We start from the raw sequence: 25,887 nt of genomic DNA, 5'->3' as shown, positions 1-25,887 counted from the left end.
CCGACACCCTAACGGGGCCAGATTTAGACCAGGGGCCGCAGGTTGAGTATCACTGTGCTAGACTATGACAGGTGTGGTTTTGAAAAAAGCCTTTTTCTTCCCCCAGCAGCACTTGTGCTCGTGTGTTACCTTTGGCTGCCGTCAGTGACGGTAGGAACCATGGTGATGTTCTCCTCTGGAGTGAAAAGCGGCCGCAGGGAGCCGTACCACGTGTTGACCAACGTGAGCTTGTGGAAGCCTGCACATTCAACACGACAGCAAGACGAGGCTTCAGCTCGCATCAGACAGCCAAATAAAACAGTACTGAGAGAAATGTAGTTCATTTAGGATCGCTCATTGTTCAGCATGAATAGTTGTTGCAAAAGCCAACAATGCGCCTCCATCTGCACTTCACTGCAAGACCTTGAGAGTGTAAGTAGGTGAATACATGCTACACATTCACAAGTCTGCCATTAGTGCATCGCAAGACTTAGGTTAATAAAATGTGTCTTCTCTCTGCAAACACTCAGCGTTGTGACAGATAAGTCTGAATCAGTGATTGCTGTAAATGCAAGTGTAGCAGCATTTTCCTACCGTTGTTATGGAGATCCTGTATCTTGTGATGTGGGACTGAGATACAGTCCAGGTTGGTGTGTGTCTCTGTGTCAGGCCCACAGAAGCTGGATCCTCTGGATCCATCCTGCAGCCTCTGCTGCTGCACCTCCAGCTCTGGAAAACACACATTTACACAGTTCAGATTCAGCGGATAAAGAATCTAATGTGTTTATTTTTTAGAACAATGAATATTATTGTTATGTTTCCTGCATCCATCATGTTGTGAAAAATAAAATAAAAACTTGTTCGAAAAAGAAAAAGTGTATTTACAATTTGGAGTCACTATATATTATTACATGTGTTGATCTTACTTCAACCTGAATGAATCATCTCTAACACTCAGTTCAGGTGTGTTCTCCTAAAAAATTATAATAAAAAAATAGATGTTGCTGTGTCTTTAGATGAGTTAAAAGCATGACTTTTAGTTTGCCTCCTAACAAGTTAGAAACAAGATGTCCCCCAAGACGTGTGGAATCTGACATAATGTGTTTGATGTAATTTTCAAAGGTAAGCATATTTCTTCTGCTATATTATAATTTCAGGAGTCTTACTGAACGGAAATATGTAACTTGATATAACAAAAAAAAGTCAAATAATCTTCTAAAAGCACCAAACGGTTTGTCATTTTATGGTAAAGGTAAAGCTAACCTAATGTAAGTAATATTGATATTTGCTATGAGATTTAAAAAAACCCTTCTGATCATTGATTTTTGTGTGAAATAATTGCATAAGTATGGTTATGTTTTTACTGTCTAACATGTACTACAAAATGGGTTATATGGGTAGTGAAGCTAAGCTAAAATGAACTATTTGCAATGAAATTTAAAAACAAAAAAAGATCTGATCTGATCATAAATTTATCATGAATATGATACCTTCATTGTTATTCAATCATATGCAGGCTGAAATTTTTCATAAATTATTATTATTATTTTTCTTTTTACTGCTTAAAAACATGCTCTATATGGTTCAGTTGTAATTTTATGGTAAAGGTATGAAGCTAAGCTGATTCACACAGATGAGCAAGTCTGATTTATTTTATTTTTTACTTGACTCTTTTGAATATTTTTGGTATTTGTAAATGTATTTTGATACTTTTACCATGAAACAACATTGGGACCGTTTGATAGAGGACTGTCCAAATGGAAATTAGTGCCTCAAAGAAATTGAAAATAGAAAATAAAACAGAAAAACAAACAAACAAACAAACAAACAAACAAACAACAACAACAACAACAAAAAAACAGAACAAAAAATCCATTGCTTTTTACAGGGTGATGACATTAAAGGGTTAAGAAATATACTTACACATAATAATTAATAGATCATTAAGTTCATCTAGATGATCTAGATTTTTTGTCAAAGCTGACAATCTGCATCCTTGTCAATGAAAATGTGTATTAATTTAAAAGGAAATGATATTAGAGTATGTATTTTACAATATATGTGTTCTCATGTTCTGTGCATGTTCTCAGTCTTATTTGTCTCCTCTCTCTCTGTGCTGCTCACCAGATGTTTTTAATAACCGCACTATCAAATCAACAATAATGGTTTGAATTTCAATTAAGATTGATTAACCTCGGCTGAAAGAGTGTTACCATGGCAACTTTGGCATATTTCTGCTGGATTGTGAGAACACAGCACTTTATTTTATCTCAGGAATCTACTTGAGATTTTTCTCTTGTTGCATCCTTCAGCACAATGGTGAGGGAAGGGAAATTGGACACCTTAAAAGAAAAGTTTCAGAACTTCAGTGAACATATCTGCACAAAGAAAGGGACAAGTGGTGTGCATGTTGGATTTCATTGTTTTGACAGGTTTCCACAAATTATAATAAATAATTAGAAACTTTATTTATAGATACCTGCACAAAAAGAAAATACAAAGGTTAAAATACATTAAGGATAAAAATTAAAATAATAAACAGTAAATTAAAAAATTGAAAAATTCCTCGCCCCTCATTGAATTCACTGGTAATTATTTGAGCCTGACGACACTGCAAACTAAAACAGAGATTTATTGGCTTCTGAAGAGGGATATGCCAGGCGGTTTGAGAACCACAGAACTGGTGCGACATGGTATCACACCACAAGTTCTCATTCTACAGTCAAGTTAGCAATAAGACAGAATGCAACATCCTGTTAGACTTTCAAAATAAAGCTGGCTGAGAAACATATCAGGTCGCAGTTACAGTTTGTTTGGTTGGGTTTACCTCCTATCTCAGGTTATTCATCACATCCCTTAATAAAATAATATAAACAGTTATCCTGTATGGTGATCCACACATATCTATATATTTGTATTTTTAGTTAAAGTGTCTATATTGTATTTATTGATACTCCTTTTCATATTTTATTCTTTTTTTAACTTTATTTTCATTTTTTTCATCACTCCTACTTCTGATCCTTGAGCTGCTGTAACAAGTGAATTTACCTGGTCTTATTGTATATTTAGGCAATTAGTGTTAAAGTAACTACAACTAAAATGACTACAAAGGAAGTGAACTCCAGTCTCTCATGTGGCATCTGTGTTTGACCCTCCATCTATGATAGACTTGTGATTATGCAAAGTTCCTCACTTGTTTCTTACATATTTGTCTTTTGCTGCTGTCACTTTTGACCCCCTGCTGGTGTTGGACTGAGTTTTGCATAGGTTCTCCTACAGGGAGGCGGCAGGAGAGGCAATCTGCAATCTCACTGCTAGCTTCCACTAAATCCTACATATTGGTCCTTTAATGGATTACCATTAAAGTTTCCTCCGAATGAAGCCTTTGGTGGTCATATGACTGGTCCAGTTGTTAGGATGAGAGTTTTTGATCCAACATCCAGTGTGGTTTGGTCTTAAAGTAATGTCCAGTGATTCACTACAGTTCCATATGTGATCTCATACTGGAACAGGTTTGTGGAAGACATTGACTGGAAAAAAGTCTGGCTCTTACCTAACCAATACCTATTGACCAACAAAATTAGAGAAATCTCATTTAAACTTATCCATAGGTTTTATCCCTCTAATGATCATATTCGTAAAAGGTTAAAAAAAATCATTGATGTGAAATGCTCTTTCTGTTCTATGGAGGTCGAAACAGTTACTCACTTATTTTGGCTTTGCCCCATTGTCCAGAGCTTTTGGCTCGACATTTGTAACTTTGTGGCGAACACTATTGATAAAAACTGTGTGCTGTTCTGGAAGGATGTGCTGCTTGGTATCCATAACTTTAACAGAACCAAAGCTAAACCAAATGAAACATTTATTATCAATCTTATCATTCTTTTGGCTAAATTTCACATTCACAAATGTAAGTTCTCTAATAGAAAGCCCTGTTTCATTGCTTTTCACAGTGAGGTCAAGCAATACATTGATTCTTTAAAGTTTTCTCTTAATCAAAAGGCAATAAAAACTTTGCATACCTGTGAACATTTTGGCACTTTTCTGTAAACTTATATCCCCCCTGGCAAGTTATATTGTTATGTTATTATGAATTATTTCTCGTTTTTATGTCTTTATTTTTCAAATATGTGAAAATGTATTCTCTTTGCAATATATAATACTCACCTTTGTGAAAGAATATAATTTTGTAAATTTTGCAAATGACAAATAAAGTTTTATTCGAAAAAAAAAAAAAAAAAAAAAAAAAAAAGTAATGTCCAGTGATGGAAAAGGTACCGAAAATCTGTTTTCAACTACTAAAATATTACAAGTAAAAGTACTGGTGTTAGAAAAAGTACAAAGTACAAAGCATTCTTCTCCAAAACTTCTCAGAGTATTAGTTACTTTTTAACAGTTGATGTTTAATACATTATCAGTTGCAGACATTCAGTCAAAGAGGTTTCTGTTTCTTCAACTCTTCGGTCTAAATTACTCCCAACTTCACAATCAATTAATCATTAGTAATCTATAAGATACAAAAGTTTTATGATGTCGAATGAGGTGCAGCTGCTGCCATTTCTAGACTATAAATTAAATATTCATGGATACAGTATTAACTGGTTAAATTCTCAATGCCAATTAATTGATTAATGATTAATATCCTTACTCATCCACATGTCCTGGTTTTCATTGGCCTGTCTGTGATCAGAACACCTGATTGGCTACTAAAATGCAGATGAAAGGTTTGGATACTACTTCAACTTGTACTCAGTACTCAATTATGATTTTGAAAATAACAAAGTAGATTACATGGTGTAATGAATACTTCAGTACAAGTAAAACTATAGGCCTAAAATCTACTGCAGAAAAAAAAACTACTTGATTACAGCAAATTATTTCCACCCCTGGTAATGTCTGGTGCTTGTTAGTGTCTGCTTAAACATGATTATTATGAACTGAAGCTGATACATTAATTGAAGCAGATAATATAAAGTCTATTCTGCAGCACCATCAACATATTTGATTGGTATTTGATTAAGTTAAAAACTCCTTTCTGTGTAGTGTGATTGTTTGACTTCCTGTCACTGTGTGGTTATTCTGTTATTACCGGTGAATGGACCTTATCTTTTTAAAGGTCAATTGTTGCATCATGTGACATTTTTTCAGAGTAGATAAATGTGTCATCCCTTTATTTCAAAATTCCTTTGCTCTGTTTTTTTTTTCTCAGTTTTGCTGTAGTATGTCAGTGGTTGTGGATGTGGGTGTGTGTGTTTGTGACTCACTGATGTTGGGGCTATGAATGGTCATGCGATCGGTCTCTGCCATCAAGCGAGGGCTCAGGCTGGTCACCATCTGGTCAATACTCTTGACCACATCCATGGGGCCATTCACCACCTAAAACACACGGAGCACTGGCATCTCAGAGGCAGCAACACTCATCCACTCATCAGAGCCAAAGAGCCGCATTTCAAAAATGACCATTCAAACAACGAACAATAAGAAAACGCTTTCAGTGCCGTTAACTGTTTGCCAGAATCCAGGCACAGTTTGGCTGAAGAGGGCACACACACAGTTCAATAGACCAGCCTATAATGCAGGGGACAATTGTGGGTTTTGCCATTGTCTGGCTTGAAACCCCTCGTTCTGAATTCAATATGGCCATCTGAGAGCTGAGCCTTGGAGACAGAGCTGGGAGCGGAGCGAGGGAGGTTTGTGGATGAGTACAGCCACAGTTTTTCAGAGTGCTGCTCATCCATTGAGTCTGGGCTGAGGTGGCCTTGGAGCGCTGAGAGGCCTGTGGAAGGGGGGAGGGAGAGGAGAGGGGCGGGGGGGAGGCGAGCGCTGAGAGAAACACAACACTTGTCATAAAGCAACCTCATCAAGTTGCACACATCAATAGTGCAGAGGCAGAAGTGACAAAAAAAAAAAAGACTTGGTAATACAGTTTGGAGAGAACGCAGTGTACCAACAGTGGACTGGGTTTCCTCTCTGAAGTCATATGGAGGCTGCTGCAGCATCCGTCAGCTCTGTGCTGCCATACCTGTGCTAACTTCATCATCCCACTGCTGCTGATAATATCTACAGCAGCACACTGCCCTCTAGTGCTTTACAGCAGAAATAACAGCAGTCTATCTATCTATCTATCTATCTATCTATCTATCTATCTATCTATCTATCTATCTATCTATCTATCTATCTATTTATTTCATACTTATCAAACCATTCAGTGAGCCCTTGTACCCTATATGGAAGCACCTGGTACCTATTATAGCCTCTTGCAATATTTTAAAGAATACAGAATTTAAGATGTGTATATTATTTAACTGATGAGAGGGAAAAAAATGCACATATTTTGCCTCATTTATGAAGTAGGCTAGAATTTACTGTATCATTTTCCCGTTGAGACGAAAAAAGGTGAGGTGCATTTATAAATGCACTTATTTCTTTCATCTAATCTTCTTTATAAAGTATTTAACACATGTATATCTTTTCAGTATCATACTGTATGTCAAGAAATAAGGTGATGCAGAAATGGCAATAAAAAGAGTCAGGAATGTTCTTTTATGCACAAAATAAGTCTTCCATACATTTATTGATAAGGCCTATAGTGGATTGGGTCACGATGGTTTGGGAAACAGTGATCTAGAGGACATATATATACACATTTGTTTTGCATTGCATTACTGAAATGACTTGTCTGAATTTTGTAAAATAAAGCCTACTTCTGCTGTCAGTGTTCTGGTACAAAAGTTGATACTGAGACGTGTAACAAGTGTTTTGGTCGCATTAGTGCATTCTACACTGCGGATGTGAGATGGAGTGTTGTGCTGAACTGCATGTTGGGAAATAGAACTGTGTAAACTGTAAAAAGCATTTCTCCACTGATTTTTATAAATCAAGTACAGTTTATTCATCACAGAAAGTCTGACAGTATTCAGCAACAGCTGCATGATGTCTTCTGTGGCTCTGGAGGATTTTTGTTAAGTCTGAGAAAATAATCCTGATGATGTTCTCTTGGCTTGGGCTTGACACTACAAATTATTAGCTGTATTATAAAGTCAGCCATGGAGATTGGAAGACATTGGCATTTACCAGGCAGGGAGGCTCTAATGAAAATATGCCATTATGGGATATGTAGGATCCAGAACCTATTTTTGAAACTGAAATTCAGGATATCCTGACCTCTGCTGCTTCAGTTTTGACCATTCTTCTTTTAATCTGTCCTTCATGAGTTCAACAACTATGCTGCCTGGGCAAAAAAAAGCTCACACACTCTACAATTTTGTTGGATCACCATTTGCTTTGATTACGGCACACATTCACCATGGCATTGTTTCAATAAGCTTATGCAATGTCACAACATTTATTTCTGTCCAGAGCTGCATTAATTTTTCTCCATGATCTTGTATTGATGATGGGAGAGTCGGACCGCTGAGTAAAGTCTTCTCCAGCACATCCCAAAGATTCTCAGTGGGGTTCAGGTCTGGACTCTGTGGTGGACAATCCATGTGTGAAAATGATGTCTCATGCTCCCTGAACATCTCTTTCACACTTTGACCCTGATGAATCCTGGTATGGTCATCTTGGAATATGTCCGTGTCATCAGGGAAGAAAAAAATCCATTGATGGAAAAACCTGCTCATTCAGTATATTCAGGTAGTGAGCTGAACTCATAATGTTGCTGAACCTCGACCTGAGCAACTGAAGCAACCCCAGATCATAACACTGCCCCCACAGGCTTGTACAGTAGGCACTAGGCATGATGGGAGCATCACTTCATCTGCCTCTCTTCTTACTCTGATGATCTCTCTGGAACAGGGTCAATCTGGACTCATCAGACCACATGACCTTTTTCCATCACTCCACAGTCCAATCTTTATGCTCCCTAGCAAACTGAAGCCTTTTTTTCCGATTAACCTCACTGATAAGTGGTTTTCTTAAGGCTACACGGCTGTTTAGTCCCATTCCCTTGAGTTCTTGTCATGTTGTGTGTGTAGACATGCTCTTACTTTCACTATTAAACATAGCTAACATAGTTACATTAACATAGTTTTACTGTTGATTTTTTACAATTTGATTTCACCAAACGTTTAAGTGATCTCTGATCACGATCATTCAAGATTTTTTTTCATCTTCCTAGAAGATGATGTTTCACCACTATTCTTCCAGGTTTTAATAATGTGTTGGACAGTTCTTAACTCAGGTTTAGTAGTTTCATCAGTCTCCTTAGTTGTTTTCTTTGATCGATGCAGGACAATAATTTGATCCCTCTGAAACAGAGTAACATCTTTTCCATCTTTTGTAATTATTTGCTTAGTTTAATCAGGTGTTGACTTTTTTTTTGGCCAGGTAGTTTTTATGGAAGTACAACATTAAAATTGAATTTGCTGGAGTAGCCCTTTAACAAAACCCTCCAGTCATGTGTTTTATCTTCCAATATTGGTGGAAGAGGAAGCAGATCCTTCACCTCAGTTAACATACTAATACTACACTGTCAAATTATTTTGCCACAAGAAATATGTCATGCATACAAATTGATTTTTTTCCTCTAAACATGTTATTTATGTTAGAAAATAGTTGCTGGAAACATGTTAAAAGACTTAACTATGTAGTACTGAATTGTGGAGTTAAACTGTTCAGTTTCTGTTCAGGATTTTTGGGGTGGACCTGAAACATGGCTCAGTGACGTGACAGAGGCGTACTTCCCCAACACTATATAAGGTCCACTCCTTCCCAACTCTCTCAGTCCAAATCAGTCTAGCAGTTCACTTCAGCTCACTTCAGTTCCAACAACCCGACACAGAAGAAAAATAAATACCATCCTGTCACCGTCCTCTGGCTCTGGTGGCTCAAACATGTCTGGTCCAATGAAGCTGCTGGACGGAGCGTCCATGTTTCAGGTGTTTTTCAGGTCATAGTGGTGTTTGACACTGAGACAGCAAAGCAGACAATGCCAGTCTTACAGAGCAGAGAAAACTTTTCCTAAAAATTTTTTTTCCTAATTTTATATACTTAACTACTCTGTGTGGTGTGAAAAACTCAGAACACACATTTATTGTTCTTTTATATGATCTTTAAGTGCAAAACTTGGGTAAATATATTTAGTTTTATTCCACCAGCGCCACATCAAATATCAAACTGTTTAGGAAAAAAGCTAGCAAAATGTGCCAGTGATGCTCAGAAAAAAAAAATCTCAAATATATGAACTTGAAATATGAACTAAATGAACTTGCGTTGCCTTGTATCCAAAGAGTTGTGACGGCGTTGAAAGTATGTGTATTGGAATTAGTGTTTTGGTTTCATAATATGTTCTGTAGCACCACCTTGTGGGGGTTGCAAGTATCTGCACTGAGGGAGAAATGAAGTGATAGAGAAACAGGAAGCAGAGCGAGCACAAGTGTAACATTCTTCTCAATCCTTTGCCTTCAAGTCCACAAAACGGCTTCATCCATTAGTCATCTGTTATTTGTGTTCATATTTGTATGTTTATGTAAATATTTCTTGAGTTTGGGTCCAGTATTTTGATGGTGGTTAGTTTAGTTTGTTACAAAATTACATTACTGCACATGGATGTATTAGTGTTTGATAGCTGAGGCATTCTTACCATTGTAAATTATATTTACTGTTGTCCTTTCATTGGTTATTACATATTTTGACATGCCTTTAAGCGGCTGTTCGCATTAATTTGCCGGTAACTTTTTTTCTCTAATTATTACTAGAGATGTTATTAAGTGCTTATAAAGGTATTTACTTTGTCTGTATTTTGTGTTCTTTTGCAGTTTTACAAAATGATATATTTTTCCCTTCATTAAATTCTGCCAAACACAACAACCTGCCTGTTCCTTGGAGGAAACAATGATGGAAAAGTATGATATTAAGCTGGCTGTATAGCTGAAAAATATGTTGCCTGTAACAACTTTTACTGAGGACAGCACAGTATGCTTTGTCTCATTTAGCAGCTGCCATGATAACTTGCAGTATTTCAAAATATATTCCAATTTTCTAATGTGATTTTAAACAGTCTTAACTTGAGCTGGAGACCCTTTACGCAATAGCTGGGTCAAGGCTGGAAAAATACATTCTGCTAAACATTTATTCCTTTATTTTCCTGAAGAAATATTCTTCATTGATCTTCATTGGTCTGATATTTCATGTCAGATCTAAATACAATACACAAACTCTACATGTGTCTGCAGTGAGGAGCCACTCATGCGTTTGGGAGAACAAGCCGTGCTGCTGCTGTATGTGCACTACCTCTTTGATGGCCTGCCACTTGAGGGCGTTGTCTTCGCTGATGATGCTGTCGGCCACGCTGATGAAGTGCTGGCTCAGCTCCTGGATGTCGTCCTGGCTCTGGTTGGTGGCATCGGTGGGAGGCTGCACGGAGACGTCAGCAGCCAGGGACAGCAGCTGGATGAGGGACACCATGTCTGTTGGCTGCAGTCCCTCCTGCTGGGTGTCCTCCAGGGCCTGGACAGAGACATCCAGCAAGGCAGACGCCTGGACCAGGCTGCTCAGCCCTGACGGCTGCTGGCCCAACACTGCCTGGGAGTGGAGACAGAAACACAGACACTGAGTTCAGCTGAGTAACAACAGAGTTACAGCACCTCTTTCATTCTGTTATCGTATTTAAATTACAAAACCTGTGCTTTTATTTCACTATGAACTCATGTACATACAGGTATTTATTGTATAAAGTGATAATTACTCTAAAATGTCATGATCTAATAAATAGTAAGTGATAATAAATTCAAGTAATACTTCTGTAAATTAATATATTTAATTTTGAATCATTTGGCATGAACATAAAACATTAAGCTTTTATCTAAAATACTGGTATCAGCATCTGCTTCCATCAAACTACCATAAAAATACATACATAATTAAACTCTTTATCAATGCAAGATAGAGTTAAACATATTTTACCGCACACTAATAAATAATTAAATTAGACAGAAACTAGAAATAATATGCTCTAATTGTGTCTTATTAGAATTAATTGAAGTCTGAAAATATGTGAACCAGATTTACCTAAAGATTTATCTAAAGAGCCACAATGGTGTGATCAAAAAAGGGTGAAAAAAAGGAATATTCCACCATAAATACACCTCAAAGTGTACAGTGTGAGATCATTACAGGGACAGGTCACCCAAAAATGAAAATTCCGTGATTGTCTACTCATCTCCATCCCGAGTCCATCCCCAGTTCAGACAGTGTGCACATGAACGTGGTTCCAAGCTAAGGATCTACAGTGAAGATTCAGGCTAAAATCATGGTGTAAATAACATTTTTTAGACAACTTGGCATGTTGAGGCTTTAAGAGACTTGGATTACACCAGATGAGCAGTATGGAGGCATTTTATGCTTTTATTCTGTTGTTTTTTTATGTCTGAAAACTGGTCACCATTCACTTCCATTATTTGGGGGATTCTGCTACACTGTTTTTGTGTGAAACTCCAGCAGTGTTTTGTAAACTAAAAAACTAAACCTGACCTTCAATCAGCATGAGGACAATTAAGATAATGTCTGAAGTTTCATTTTGGGTGAACTATCACTTTTAAAAAAGTGGAGAAAGAAGGGAAAGTTATCTATATAAAGATGTGTGATTTGTCTACCTGCGTTGTGTTGGAGAGCTTCATCAGATGGCTCATAAAGGCAGTGGGCTGAGAGCTCTGAGAATCACTTATCTGCTTCATCTTCAGGTATCGCTCTGTGCCAAAAACAACACAACATCAGTGGGGGTGATAGTATGGCAGGATGGACGCTCTGCTGGTCAAACAACTCACTCGCTAGCTAGCACTGAGGCTGATAAAAGCACTGACTCCCAGCAGAAACTGACCTCTGACCTGCCTGTCAACAGGAAGATTTAAAGCTCAGATATTATAAAGTAGCTACAGCAAATATTTTATACATTTGTCACTTCAGTAATTACTTACATTAAACACTTGATGTCATAGGTCAACATTATACCAGTCATGTTTTTGTACTTTTTATGTAGGGAGATGTTACAAATAAAAGTTATTCTTTAAATTAACTTAATGGAAACTATTTTAATGTGATTACATGGCTTTCTTTCAGCATAATGCAATTTTCTTGGGTTGGATCAACATTATTTACTGATGTAATTTTACGAGTGCAAATTTAAATGGACTAACCCTGTTACTTCTCTTCAGACATGACTCTAGGAAGTAAGTAGGAATTAACTCGATAACCCACTGACCCAGCCCAAGGAAATTAAGTTGGACCAACAGAGCTGCTTAATGCTGAAACAAAGCCATTTAATCATGTGGAAACACTTATTATTTAAATAAGTTTATTCAAAGAGTCATTTTTTCATTCCCAAACACTGGGTCATGACCCATAGGTGGGTCACAGGAGATTTAAAAAATAAAAGACTATGGAAGAAATTCTGCAAAATTTAATATTTATATCTGCAGTACATCTTTTATAAAGCATTCAAAATGTGTAGATTGTTTTATTGAGGAAAGGGGAAAAATGAGAGCCTGTTTATTCTGCCTAAATGTAGTTGTTTTGTATCATTAGAGAAGTAGGCTAAAATGTTCTACACTGTAAAAAGCCCAACTCAAACTCTTAAAAAAGTTTTATCAGCTAATAATCTGTTGAGATTATATGCTTTTCTTTTTTTGGTCAAAACTTGAATCTCTGAGATTTAGAAACCCCAAAAAATTGTTTTTCAAAAATTGAGAAAAGTCATTGAAGTTCTCTCAACTGTTAACTCAACGTAAATGCACTTATTTTTTTTATTCATATTATTAGTTTAGTATTTAATGTGTATATGCATGTGTCAAGTTAATATATGGTGATGTGGAAATGGTAGAAACAATGATCAGGAATATTCAGTAATGCCCAAATTAACTCTCCGAAGATTTATTAATTAGGTAATGGTTTGTCATTTTTAAAAAGTGGGTCCCCAGGAAAAAGTTTAGGAATCACTGATCTAGAACACACATATTTTGAAGACTTTCTGAGTCAACTCTTTCTGTAGGAGTTGGGGTTGCATTTTGAGTTTTAGCTCTGTGTAAAAATTCATGAAATAAGCTTATTCCTCATATAAAAAAAAACCATTTCATCTTCTCACTACACTGGTAGATTTACACTGTGAAGTGAATTTTTGAGACTTTACACAATGCAGTTTTTTTTAAATCCATTTGTACAGTCATGTGCAGTCATCATCACCTCTTATATTCATCAACATCATGTCAAGCCCTGGTTTTGTGGACGATGTGTGAGACTCACCTCTGCTGCTCCTGCAGATGAACGGCAGCGGATCAGAACAGTCCATCAGGCCGAACAGAGGCAGCTGATCAGACCAACCCTGCAGAGTCCTGCAGCCCTGCAGCTCCATCTGCTGGTGTACTGCTGCTGCTCACACAGTCATATGATACAAAACACATTCAAACACACAGGGACACACAACAAGACAAAGGTCAGCTGAGTATGTCCAAATGTCTGAAAAACATGAATCATGGATGAGGTAGATATGAAATTTGATGCAAAAGAGCAATGACATTCAGGAGCATCAAGGGCTCATTGAGAGTTGACAGAAATTCATAAATGGTGAAATTATTATAAATACAAATATATCATGCTAAATATTTAAAAACCAACTTAAAATGTAACTTGTTATTGTAACCTGACAGCATGAATCTTGTAAGAGGAAAAGAGACTCAGACAGTGGGGGAGTTTCTGCTCAGCACTGCATGGATCTCTGTTCTTCCCCAAGCTGCCCCCACACTGCTGGGGCTGTGGGAATCCCCTCCATCCATCCCTCCCTACTCTCTGTCTCACTTCCACTCCCCCTCATTCTGTCCACTCAGTCACCCTAATGTGTTTCTAGAAGTGTGTCTGTGTCACATTGTTCAGTTTCACACTGTCTGGGTTTACAGGCCTCATTAATATTGGTAGCTTAGAGACAAGTCATTCTACCTTTACTGATCAGGTATCAGGCACAGAGATGTGAGTTGGAGCACAACAGAAATGAATTTGCAATAACTGCGCCTAGCTACTGCAACACACGTACTGCATACATCCACGTGAACATGCATTCACACAGACACACAACCACTTGACCTCCATGGCTAAAGTATAAGGTGATCTGGGATCTGCTTTATGATCTGCTGTTTCATGTTCACTTTCAGTTAATATGAGTCGTGTTAAATTACTGCTGATGAAAACACAACATTTCCCAATGTTGATGTTTCAAAATGAAAGCAACAAAATAACAGGGACTGACATAACAGGGAAGCTAAATGTGTATTAGTTAAAAGACACCTTCAAGCAGGAAGCCCTGCTGTAATGGAGATGCAAATCCCTGCTGTGCTGATGTGCTGAGTCAAACCGAGTCAGGCCAGCTTATTTGATGGGTAGTTTTGGTAAAGTGACACTTTTTAAAGTTGGTGTTCTTTGTTTTTTTGATATGTTGGATAAGCAAGATGCAAAGACACAGTATGAGCACCATTCAAGACTGGAGTGGAGTTATTTCAGCAGTTTAATATGTCATTTCCATAAATTTGGGGGACTCACATGAGACAAAAAAAAAAAAAAATCAAAGAACCAGAGGTTTCTTGCCTTTTAATCTCTATCCTGTATTGCCTGTAATGCAACTCACTGTAGGGTTATTTTCTCAGACTTGACAAAGCCTTCAAAGTCTGGCTCCTTTAACGTCAGGAGTTTAGACCCCTCTTGACATCCTAAAGACCCCAACATATGATCAGCGGTAAAAACCTTTGCGCTGGCTGTCCCATTGTTTTCCTGTGGAGAGAGCAGTGTCGCCTGACCAAGCGGCACTCTCAGCGTGGCGCACCGCTCGGATCTACTGCTGACCGCTGTGCTCAAAGTTCAAATTATTTGAACTTTGTCCTTGTTTGCCACTGGCCTTTCAAAGTGCAACCAATGAGATAACAGCTGACTGTGACGACGCAGGCAGAAGAGACTGCAGATGTGTCCAAGTGACACAAGTAGAGGAGACAGTGACTGATGGTCAAGTCTTCAAGGGAACCCCAGAACTGTGGAAGATCTCGCGGGAGTGATCATTTTAACGTCACAATGAAGGGACAACATAGAAAAATCCATGAGACCTTTGTAAATCAAGGGTTCCCTTCCAGACACAACCTAATACAAGTGTTTCAGGGTTTCCAAAACTCTGTAACACAACATTAAAAACAGAATACGGTCTCGCCAGTAAACGCCTGGCGAAATGTGAACAGTCAGGTTGGGTTATAAGATTTCTGAATCATATTGTTTATGAATCTGGCTACATCCAGATATAAAGTTATCTCAGTCGTTTGTGTATACCTGGCAGACAGGATGTAGCGGTTGTAGCGCTGTGCTTCGCCTCTCTGCGCCCTACCTCGCAGTGAGTCCGGAACAAATTTCTTATCATGTGAAGGCCCCTTGAGGCTGATTTGGATGATGATGCTTTTAACCAGATGCACTGAAGTTGTCTTAAAAGTGAACGAAAACTTTGTTCAGTTGTCTTGGTGTGGGTGTTAATCTCCGTCTGAGCTTGAATTTTTTTTCACCTGAATTTAAAAAGTAAACTTAAAAGACAGTTACAATTTATTACAACCCTAACCCTAAGGTCTTATTTTTGTCATTTTGGCCATAATTTCTATCAGTTATGACAACACTGCACTCCAAAAAAGAACCTGCCCAGATGTAGGAACACAACATCTATACAAGGCAAGAGAGGTTTAAGCCAATCAACAGCTTATCCATGTTATCTTGGGGGTAAAACTGAAAGTGAGCATACCCACAAGGTCTGTAAATAATCCTTAATTGCAGAGGAAAACTGTGTGCACGAACAACTACTGTAAGTACATTAGGTCAAAGTTTAAGCAGAAAGTCATTCTGGTTTTACATTTCTAAGACCTGCTCATGTTTCTTGTGCCTTCAAGCCCAGATCTCAGTGATCTGGTGAGTACAACAGGTCTATTACTGAAAACTGCAAATATGTAATAAATCATCATTATAATATAACAAGGAAACCCCATGAAGAATGACTACAAAACTCAACATGTGTGTCAAGATATTACTGTCTTGACTAGGCTTATACTATAGTATACAGGGCTGAAGTCTTTTCAGTTGGCATGTCCTATTGGTGTTGGTGGTAAATTTTGTCAGTTGAAGCAATAAATTCCTCAGTGCTGATATTTTGGCTGAGTAAGCTGAGTTCTCTTGCTCACTGAGCTGTGCAAGCAGTGTTGACATATAACAGGACGCATTGCATGCAAGCTTCTAACTCCCATGTGGCTGTGTATGAACAACCTAGTCTATAACTATAACTCTGTTAGGTGACAAAAATACTCAACTAGCATGCCCCCTGGCTAGACAGAGGCACAGACTATAAATCCAACATGATATAGCCTGTACTTCTTCCTCAGCACCAGTGACATCAATGTGACATCATTAGATATAGGAAGAACTGACTGCATTTACCATCCACACTTACTGGATATCCACATGAAAAGTCACAAATTTTTAGTCCTATGTGAAAAAAGACAGAACAGACCCCTCTATGTGAATGAGGCCTATGCAGTGACATAGCCTGGCAGGACACTGGGTAAGCCAAACAAATACATGCAAATGGAAAATTTCTCATAAATTACATTGTAATTTTTGTGCTAAAAGAACAAAAAGATTAATTAAAGTTTCTAGAGTTGTCGAGTCCATTTTCACAATATTATAAACCACTGGATATAAGCTATAAGTGTTTTCAGTTACAGCACATGGCTGCCCACTCTTAGCCCAGTTCTGCTTGAGTTTTCTGTCCGTTCAAAGGGAGTTTTTCCTTGCCACTATTGCCAAGTGCTTGCTCATGGTGGGAATTGTTTACCTTGCAAGGCAGCTAGATTTGCAAGATCATGCAATCACATGAGAATCTATCTTGCCAGGCTCCAAGTAATCAGTTTGTGTCCACACCAGGGGTGGTGTGAGCCAAACACCATTCTCGGAGGGACTACTGACAGCTACAGGCGTGGTTTTAGGCGCGCTGACAGTGAAAAGCGTCCATGGAAACAACTCGTCTTGAGCAAACAATGGCAGCTAATGAAGAGGTTCTAGAGAAGGTGTGATAGCATCAGTTATATCAGAACTGGACAGTATTTCTTCACTGAAAGAAGAGCCAAGAATGGCACTGAAAGCTTTAGTCAATGGAAAACTTTTTGCTCTGCTTCCAGCTGACTTTGGTTTTGGTCCAGTGAGTTAATCTGATTGGTTGAAGTTATTGGGTATTAGACTTACCAATCACCTGCTAGAGGTTTTCTCAAAAGCGTTCGCCCTTTTCCAAACAGTTTCTGTGGACAGCTTTCCAGATGGTTCTGTGTAATAAACTAATCTTGCATGTCCGGTTAGCGTATTGTTGGGTCTCTGTAAATAAAACTATAAATAGTATGGTCTAGACCTGCTCTATATTAGAAGTACCCTGGGATAACATCTTTTATGAACTGGTGCTATGTGACTTGACCTGACGTACAGGGCGTCCTGTTGTGACCTCCTGATTCAGGCACAAGAAGACTTAAAATGGCACTTGAACAAGAAAGTCCCTGAAATGGGATAGAGCATATAGAAACTGTGATCTTACCTGGGCAAAACAGAAGGACCTGCACCTCTTTGACCACTGGGTGGCTGCTTAGGTGGTCAAGGTTCCAACTGAAAAGCACGTCCTGGGTGATGGGTGAACATGCATTAAGGGCAAGGACATGCCTTTTTTCCAGAGATGTATTCCAAACATTCAGGTCAGTGATATTTCCAAAAAAGGGCTCTGTGAAGTTCCCTCCAAATGAATCTTGGTCCTGACCCAGAATGAATATCCCTTCCCCATAGATATCCCTGGAAGTGTCTGTGCCTGAGCCCGTGTCCTTCCTGTTGCCATCCACGTAGATAGCCCAGTGGCCACTGCTCCGGAGCCACGTGACACAGATGTGATGCCAAGCTCCATCGTTGGGGAAGGACGCCTTATATGGCAGGTGCTTCCCATGGATGATGAGTGCCAAGAGGATGCGTCCCTGCATGTCCACCTGGCCTCTTAGCTGGAACTCATTGGTAAAGACAGGTGCAGCATAGGAGAAGATGGTGGACACTTCATTCCACGCTGGGTTCCACTGGACATGAACACACACACTGACGGATGACAGGGCAGGAAAAGACATGTTGACACGGACAAAGCCCTCACGGGATTCTTTTGGGAAGTTTAGGGCTGAGAACTGTGAATCTAAACAAGAGCAGAAGAAGAAGTCTTCAATCAAATCTTATTGCTTAGTTTTGTTTTTCTTAATTTTATTAATTTGTGGGTGATTTCACTCACACTGTTTGGAGAGAGCCACAGGATTGGATGTGGCTTTGCTGGGATTCCTGACCCAGATAGGTGGGTGAAGTCCAGTCTGCCGAAGCAGCTCCAAGGCTCCTTCATGGTCCTCTGACTGGTCCAGGGTGGCAAGTGAGCTAAACTGTCCTCTACAGAAGCTGTCAGCCCTGGAGAAGGCCAGTGAGTCATTGACCAGCTGGAAAGCCCAGTTAGAAGTTAGATGGACCATTCTGGATTGTCCTGCGGAGAGAGACACAGAAAACAATCACAACAGAATGAGAAAGATAATTGTTTCACTTTTCTCACTTTTCTTTTTAAAGTTTAGGGGTTCTTTTGTCTCAAAATAGGTGGACATTTTACATTGCAGACAGAGTAGAGATTGTAACTGTGCAGTACAGTTTTTTTTTTTTTACAATTGCTTGCACATTAAAATTAATTAACACAGAGTTAGTGAAACCTGACACTCAAGGAACAAAACTTCAGCCCAGATCTGCACAACTATAAGCACATTCTCAGCCTCACACTTTTGCAAAACACTAAACACACTTCCCAACATTGTCAGTTCTTTACATTTCAGAGCACTACCTTTAAAAATACAACACAATTCAAACAGACAGACAGCTGGCAGGTGTACAGACACTCAGCTGATTAATTATAAACTCACCAGTCAGACATGAGAACTATAAAAAGGCAACAGGTGAGGAAGATAGAGGATGTGAACAAAGAAGACGAGGACCAAATTTATCAGATGTTACCTGAGCAACATTGGTTGACCATGTTGTAAACTTTGGGTTGATATTGAGAGAGGCTGCACAGACAGTTCAACCCAACCTCAACAGATGCACTGTTGTAACAGTGATTTAAATATTTTGATGAGAACAGGTGAAAAAAACAACCTTTCTCTAAAATCAGTGCTTTCTTTTTTGTTTCCACAAATGTTGATGCTGTGTTTAAACTAAAATAAAATTTCTGATATTTTCTGGTTCTGATAAGGGGGGCATGTCAAAAACCAGTGCCCTAGCAATATCTCTAAAAACCCAGACTTTTCATAAAAAAGTAGAAGTATATAACTGGTTGAAACAAAACCAAAAACTGTATATTGTATATTATATAAATCTTGCATTGCATACAATTTACATTTGTGCATATCCAGTCAGCTCTAATTCGGCTCACAGTAACTCACAACCAACCCAACTTCCCAGAGTCAGACTGTAAACCCACAGTTGATCATCCAGTGTTGAGTTCTGAGAGACAAATTATTTTGGTAAAAATCAAAGTAATTGAGAAACAAATGTAATGAGAAACACTACGATAACAAATTGTTTAGACTGTCTTTATGGGGATGTAATGATCAGGCATCAGTCATTCTTAGGTCATGATTGAGTATGAGTATTGAGTAGTAAGTTGTACATTTCATTAGAAATATTGCTCTGCTTTCCTCTTGCTTCTCCTCCTGTCTCTTCTTCATGCTGCTCCATTTTCCCCCCAAACCAGTCGAGGTCACCTGAGGGCCTTCGAATGCTCTGGCAAGTGATTTGAGTGTTTTACCATTTGAGTTGGAACAGGTAAGAAGGGAGGGTGTGTCATTTTGAAAGCCAATGTTCTCCACAAAGTGTGCAAAATGATGTGATTTGTGTTCAGACTTTTGCAAAAATGTGATTTAGAATTTAGCAGTGTTGAGTTACAGTTCAGAAGTCTGAGTCTTTTTCTTGATGGTGGTTTCTTGAGTTTTTAGATTTGTGTCTGGTGTGTATTGTTCCAGTTTTTGTGTGTATACATGTTTGAGAAAGACTGTAACAGTCTCACCATGTGAGTCCCCCACTCTGTCTGGCCCAGCATGTGTTGGCTCACTCTCACAGATCACCTGCAGGAGAAAGAATTGATTTTATTCGAAATTATTATGAGCATGTCCCTGCACATTTAATACAGGCATTCAAAAGTCATTTGAAAACAGATGTGGAATTCCAGTTATTAAAATATTGTTGCATTTGATGCTACTCAGGGGAGCAACTTTGGAAAGATATCTTAATACGAGGTAAAAATGAGGAACATAGAAAACTGTTAGGACGGCTATTATGTAGTATAGAATGAGAAGGTTCTTACCACAAACAAGAAGAGTATGAGTCCAGTATGCAGGGCTCCAGTCATCTCTAAGCCAGCTGAAATAAACCACTGAGCTTACCTAGAAAACAATATTTCTGCTGGACCCAGATGTTCACTTCAGAAAAAGTCTTTATTTCTGTCAAACTGAATAGAAGCTCAGAAGAAGCATTTTAGTGTCATTCTTCAACCAGTAGTTTTAAATAATTCTGGTCTGATTCATTGTTGGACTCTCAGTTGTAAAATCCCCATTTTCCTCCAAAGCAGCAGCAGGTCTCATTCCAAACTCCATGTGCAGTGCGCTCAAACTCAGATCTGGTCCACACTCCTCATCCAGAGCCACGGCTTCAGGATCCACCATGTCCAGCGGAGTTTCTTGCTCTCCTGACTGGGAGAGAGCCAAGCAATCCCAGTGCGTCTGTCCAAGAGTCCCAGTCTGTCTCCTGCCTCCCTTCAGACCCCCCACCTTCCCTCCGTGCCCTCCCTCCCTCCCTCCTTAGTACCATGAAGCCATCTGCCTTTGTCATGCAAATGGAGTCATTTTTTAAAAGAACCCTACTTACGCAAGCAGTGTCAAGCATTTGGCACAGAGAGTTCATCAAGAGCAGCAGGGCAGCAGACATTTTTACCACATAGCCCTTTTATTCATGCCCTCTGTAGAACTCTCTAAAGTTAACTGGGCATCTGTTTTACTGCTCTACTTTCATAATCAATTAAAGATTTGTACTACTCATGTAATCAGTGTACAGTAAGTCTGATTGGATGGCTTTGGTTTTGTGCAGCATGCTTCAAAAGCTTTTGTATGCACTGTGACATCAAATGCATCTGTACTCACAATACACCTGCCACATGCTTTTCATGGCCAGTTGCAAATTAACAGATTGATGACTATGTAATTGTATAGAACACAGATGTAAACACTACATTCCAAAAACTGGACTTCTGGACTGGACAGAGAGAAGTTAAAATTGGACAAGCAAGCAGAGAACATCAAAACTGTCCAGCTGGCATAAACTCATTCATGATTTTTTATCTGACATACTCTTTAATTTAGAAAAAGCATGACTTCTTTTGCAAACACGTTCTTTGATTCTTTGATTAGTTAAATTCTAACTCTAGTTTATTTCAGTCTTGGTCTTATTTTTGTGGTTTTGGTGGTTCTAAAAGTCAAAGGTTAAAGTTTATCTAAAAAGGAAAAGTATATTATCTCAGCCAAAGATTAGTAGTAAAACTTTTTGAGTTGGCTCAAAATTCAAAAAACTGTTGCAGTAAGCTGCCTTAGAGTAAGCTGAAACTGAGTTTTCTCAACTTTTCCATTTTTACAGCCTTTCTTCCCTGACTGGATTGGTACAAACCATATGCAGGCTAAATTAGCTACACTTAAATTAATAACACTTGAAGTTATCACACTAACAGAGGAAGAAAGATCATTACAACCTGCAAGGTTGGTCAGGTGGTGACCAACAAGGGTAGTTGAGCAAGCGGGTGAATCTAGTGTACTGTTGAACAAACTGTGAGTTCATATACTTCATGAGTAAATGTCAGAATGAAATGACGTGAGTCTTTACACACACCTGTCTCGACTCACACACAGAGACTGATGCACTTGAGAGTGAGACTGTAAAGCCTTAACATCTCCGAAGCCCAGAATCCAGTGATCCAGACAAAGAGTGACTGAGACAAAAGCGGCCATTAGTATTCCACCTAGGTATCCACTCTCAGTGTGAAGAACTGGACAAGAGCCCATAGCAACAAAGGCTCCTCCAGATTGAGACTTCTGGACATTGCTCTCCCTCGTGTCCTCCTCTCCTGTCGCCTATTCATCTGACTGAACAACAACTTTTTCCTTCAGTCACACCGGGGCTCAGACGCTGCTGAGAAAACCAGAGCATTACTTGTCAGTGTTTGCACTGAAGAGGAATGGGTAGAGAACAACAGGTCCCCAAAGGCTCCTGCAGACTACTACCAGGGATTTATGCTCTTAAAGAGAGTCAGTCATGGATGAAAAATCAGTGTAACTCAAAGAACAGGTATTTACCTGTGTTGAATGAATTATACAGTCAAATCAGTCAAATCACTACAAAAGAACACGCTTTCGGTTTCCTCTCATGGGAGCGAGCTATGGAGACAGTTTTGGTTTTATTTTTGAGATTTCGACCTCTGCCCTAATTAAGCAGAGGTGTATGGAATTTTGTACTTCAGCATGTTAAAGCTATATCAAAAAATGATCAATATTTGTCACTGTTATTTGAATAATCCAAAGAATACTCCTCAGAATAATGTTTTACTGACAATACTTGATCTCTGCTCATTATGTTTACTTTAATCCTAATCCTAAAACACGGTCTTTAAAATTGAAACTGTCTATAAATATAAATTTAACCTTTATGTATATATATGTATATATATATATATATATATATATATATATATATATATATATATATATATATATATATATATATATATACAGTACTGTTCAAATAATGCTCATGAGAGTATGGTACCACAGTGTGTTCCAGCACTACTTTTATGCGGACAGAGGGGGTTATAAGGAATCAAGAAAAGTTGGGACACCTGTAGGAATTGGTAGCACCAGTTTCCAAGGCTTGATCAACTTCCATTGTTGCAGAACACCTTTCAGTTGTTAACCCATTTCTGTATAATTCTGAAATGTACATTATTTTTCAGTTTTGGGAAGCCTTACCATATTTTTTTGACCTCTGGCAGTTCATCACTTACCTTTGTACCATTTCAAGCTATTCGTTGGACTTGAACTGCTTGAATTTCAATAAAAAAAATGGAAAAACTGGTGTGTTCTAAAACTTTTGACCGGTAATGTGTATATGTATATATGTATATATATATATATATATGTGTGTGTGTATATATATATATAAATATATATAAAGACTTTCCTGAATGAAATCTACTACTTATTCTCATTTATGTTGAATTATGAGTGTTTTCTACCCTGTCAGGTTCAAACTATTTGAATAAGAGTTTAGGAAAATCATGGTCATAGTTAAAAACACACGGCCTTGACTTAGATGATAGAATGCAGTACAGAAAAAAACACAAAAAGCCAGCATAGCCCACACAGAGGTTTTGTTGCCCTATAAAACCATGAAGCTACACCCTCTTTTGCACCCAGGTTTACACATCAACATATTTTCATCTGTGAAATCACTTTTCAATAGAGATATTAAGAGGCCAGGTAGTGATGGAGACCAAGAAGGAGGCACTCAACACAGCTAGAAACATGATATACATGCTCAGTTTTATTCAGTTTCTTGCAAAATATTGTGATGATATATCATGATGGGATTTTGAGAGACCCATGAGGAAGGATTAACAAGCAATCAAAAGTGCAGAGGTATGATTTGTGTAGTTGTACTGTGTCCTGGACTGTCTTATATGTCTTATATTAGTCAGTCCCTCCAAGAAGTTGTGAAGTTGCAATCGCAACAATTAATGCAAATTCAGCCAACACCTGTGAATTCTGCATGACCTTGCAATTTTGTCCAAACACTGCAACTTTTCCACAATTTTCGTCAAAAATTGTTTTGGTCACAATGGTTTCCCATGAGTTCCAGCAATCATCCTCCCACACTAAAATCATACATGTACATCTCAGTGAACACACTCAGTGTTTTATTATGTACTTTTTTTTGTCACAGGTACTGAAGAGATTTATCATAGTTATTGACAATGAACTCTCTGTACTCTTTTTGGTAAGCTTAGATAGAAAACTCACACACAGTGTTTCATTCTCTGTTTGCCTTGGTTTTTAATGAATTATATAAAAAATTAATAAAGGAATTTTAAAAATCTCAACTATTTTTGCAATTTTCACTTGTTCCCACAATTTATTTGAAAAAAATAAAAAATAAAAATAAAAACATTGCAATCAGACATTTTAGGCTGCAACAATCCCCAAAAAGCCTGTGAAAACCTGGAGGGACTGATGAGTAGGACTGTAGTGTGATTAAATGTTAAGGTATGAACTTTATCAAGAGACGGGAAAAATGTCCTTTTCTTTAAATTTTTATTATTATTTTCTGATTTATTGTTTGCCTCTTTATCAATGCCTTGGTACACTTGTATGTTATGTACCTGCTATGAGTTTATTTATTGTACACCTGCAAACATTGTGGAAAATATAATAAAAACTTGGTCAAAAGAAGAAGGAAAAATAATGGAAAGTAAGAAGTGTTTAGCATTTAGACCCCATCATGGCATTATATTTTAAGTTAAGTTAATAATAATAATAATAATAATAATAATAATAATAATAATAATAAATGTTTGCATTTTCGCTGATTTAAAAGACCAACTCAACAGACTCAACAGGAAAACAGAATGAGATATTTTTACCTAATTCATAAATGAGGAATTAACAGGTTCTAACAGTTTTTTTCCTCTCTTTAGTCAAACAATACAAACATTACTTTATAAAAGGTGAATTGCAGATATGAATTTACAGAATGTTCTCCATGATCTTGTTATTTGGGGACACAAATCAAATCTCCTATGACCCACCTGTGGGTCCTGACCCAGTGTTTGGGAATGACTGGTCGCGAGAGGCTGTGAGTGGTACAGGAAGATGCCCCTGATGGAGCTTCGACACTAGTGGTGGTGGTGGTGGTGGTGAAGACAATCAAGCGGATGTGAATGTGGTGGAGGAAGGTTGAATCGATGAAACGCTGAAATGACAGCTGACAGCAGCAGAGAAATGAAGAGTTTTGAAACTTTGATAGCAAATACAGAGAGGGGGGCACTAAATAAAAGAGACTGACTTTATAAGACTTTATTGGAGTGTGAACCAAGAAGCCACAGTGCTGTGTCACTGCAGTAAAACCCATTAAAGGTTAATATATAAAACTTAACCACCACATTAACAGCTGCCACCTGGTCTTTACACACTGACAGGACAGAATCTACATGTAGAAGATCCATGGGTAGTATCTAAACACAGTATACACAGGATGATTTGATATCTCACAGGACATTGTGCACAGATACACAGAGTCCATGCCCATTGTTGTGTTGTGTGGCTCTGCTCTGAAGAAACCCCTACACTCCCCAAGATGGGGATGATGTTTATATTGAATATAAACTGTAATGACTTGGAGGCTGGCCTGTTATAAGGTTTAATAGCCAAGCGTATGATCTTTCAAAATTTTCCAGTAAAATTGAAGGGTAAATATCAAAACCCCCTTTATATATGGTTTTGCCCCAGTTCGGGTGAACTGGTGACTGGCAACTGTGACAGCTCCAAATGGAAGGCGATGCTCCATAACTCATAATGTCACTATCTGCATTATCACTATGTCTGCATTTAACACATAGATTTAGATTCCGGAAAAGTGCTCAGGAAACTCAACAACCCAGTTTGCAGGAACAAATAAAAAGAATGAAGGTCTTTAACCCCGACAATAGTTGTGGTGAAGCGAACTTCTTGTAAAGCTGACAGCTGGTGAAAACAGGGAGGAGCTGCA

General features: G+C 38.3%; 1 protein-coding gene across 1 annotated transcript in view; it reads right to left on the bottom strand.

The window, feature by feature from the left end:
* adgrd2 (adhesion G protein-coupled receptor D2) overlaps positions 1-20,748 on the bottom strand; it is a 68,754-nt gene extending 48,006 nt beyond the window's left edge. Inside the window, exons 1-10 of the mRNA XM_084729305.1 lie at positions 20,390-20,748; positions 20,093-20,150; positions 18,287-18,526; positions 17,564-18,193; positions 13,219-13,344; positions 11,577-11,671; positions 10,216-10,506; positions 5,244-5,355; positions 574-708; positions 130-238 (exon numbers count right to left, since the gene is read on the bottom strand). Coding sequence (XP_084585431.1) covers positions 130-238; positions 574-708; positions 5,244-5,355; positions 10,216-10,506; positions 11,577-11,671; positions 13,219-13,344; positions 17,564-18,193; positions 18,287-18,526; positions 20,093-20,150; positions 20,390-20,434 — 1,841 coding nt within the window. The 5' untranslated portion in view covers positions 20,435-20,748. The remainder of the gene's footprint in view (positions 1-129; positions 239-573; positions 709-5,243; positions 5,356-10,215; positions 10,507-11,576; positions 11,672-13,218; positions 13,345-17,563; positions 18,194-18,286; positions 18,527-20,092; positions 20,151-20,389) is intronic.
* Between the last annotated feature and the right edge of the window lie 5,139 nt (positions 20,749-25,887).

This window comes from Lutjanus erythropterus, chromosome 10 (genome assembly GCF_056507025.1).
Source record: "Lutjanus erythropterus isolate fLutEry1 chromosome 10, fLutEry1.hap2, whole genome shotgun sequence".
Taxonomy (NCBI): domain Eukaryota; kingdom Metazoa; phylum Chordata; class Actinopteri; order Lutjaniformes; family Lutjanidae; genus Lutjanus; species Lutjanus erythropterus.
This window is presented reverse-complemented; position numbering and strand designations above follow the sequence as displayed.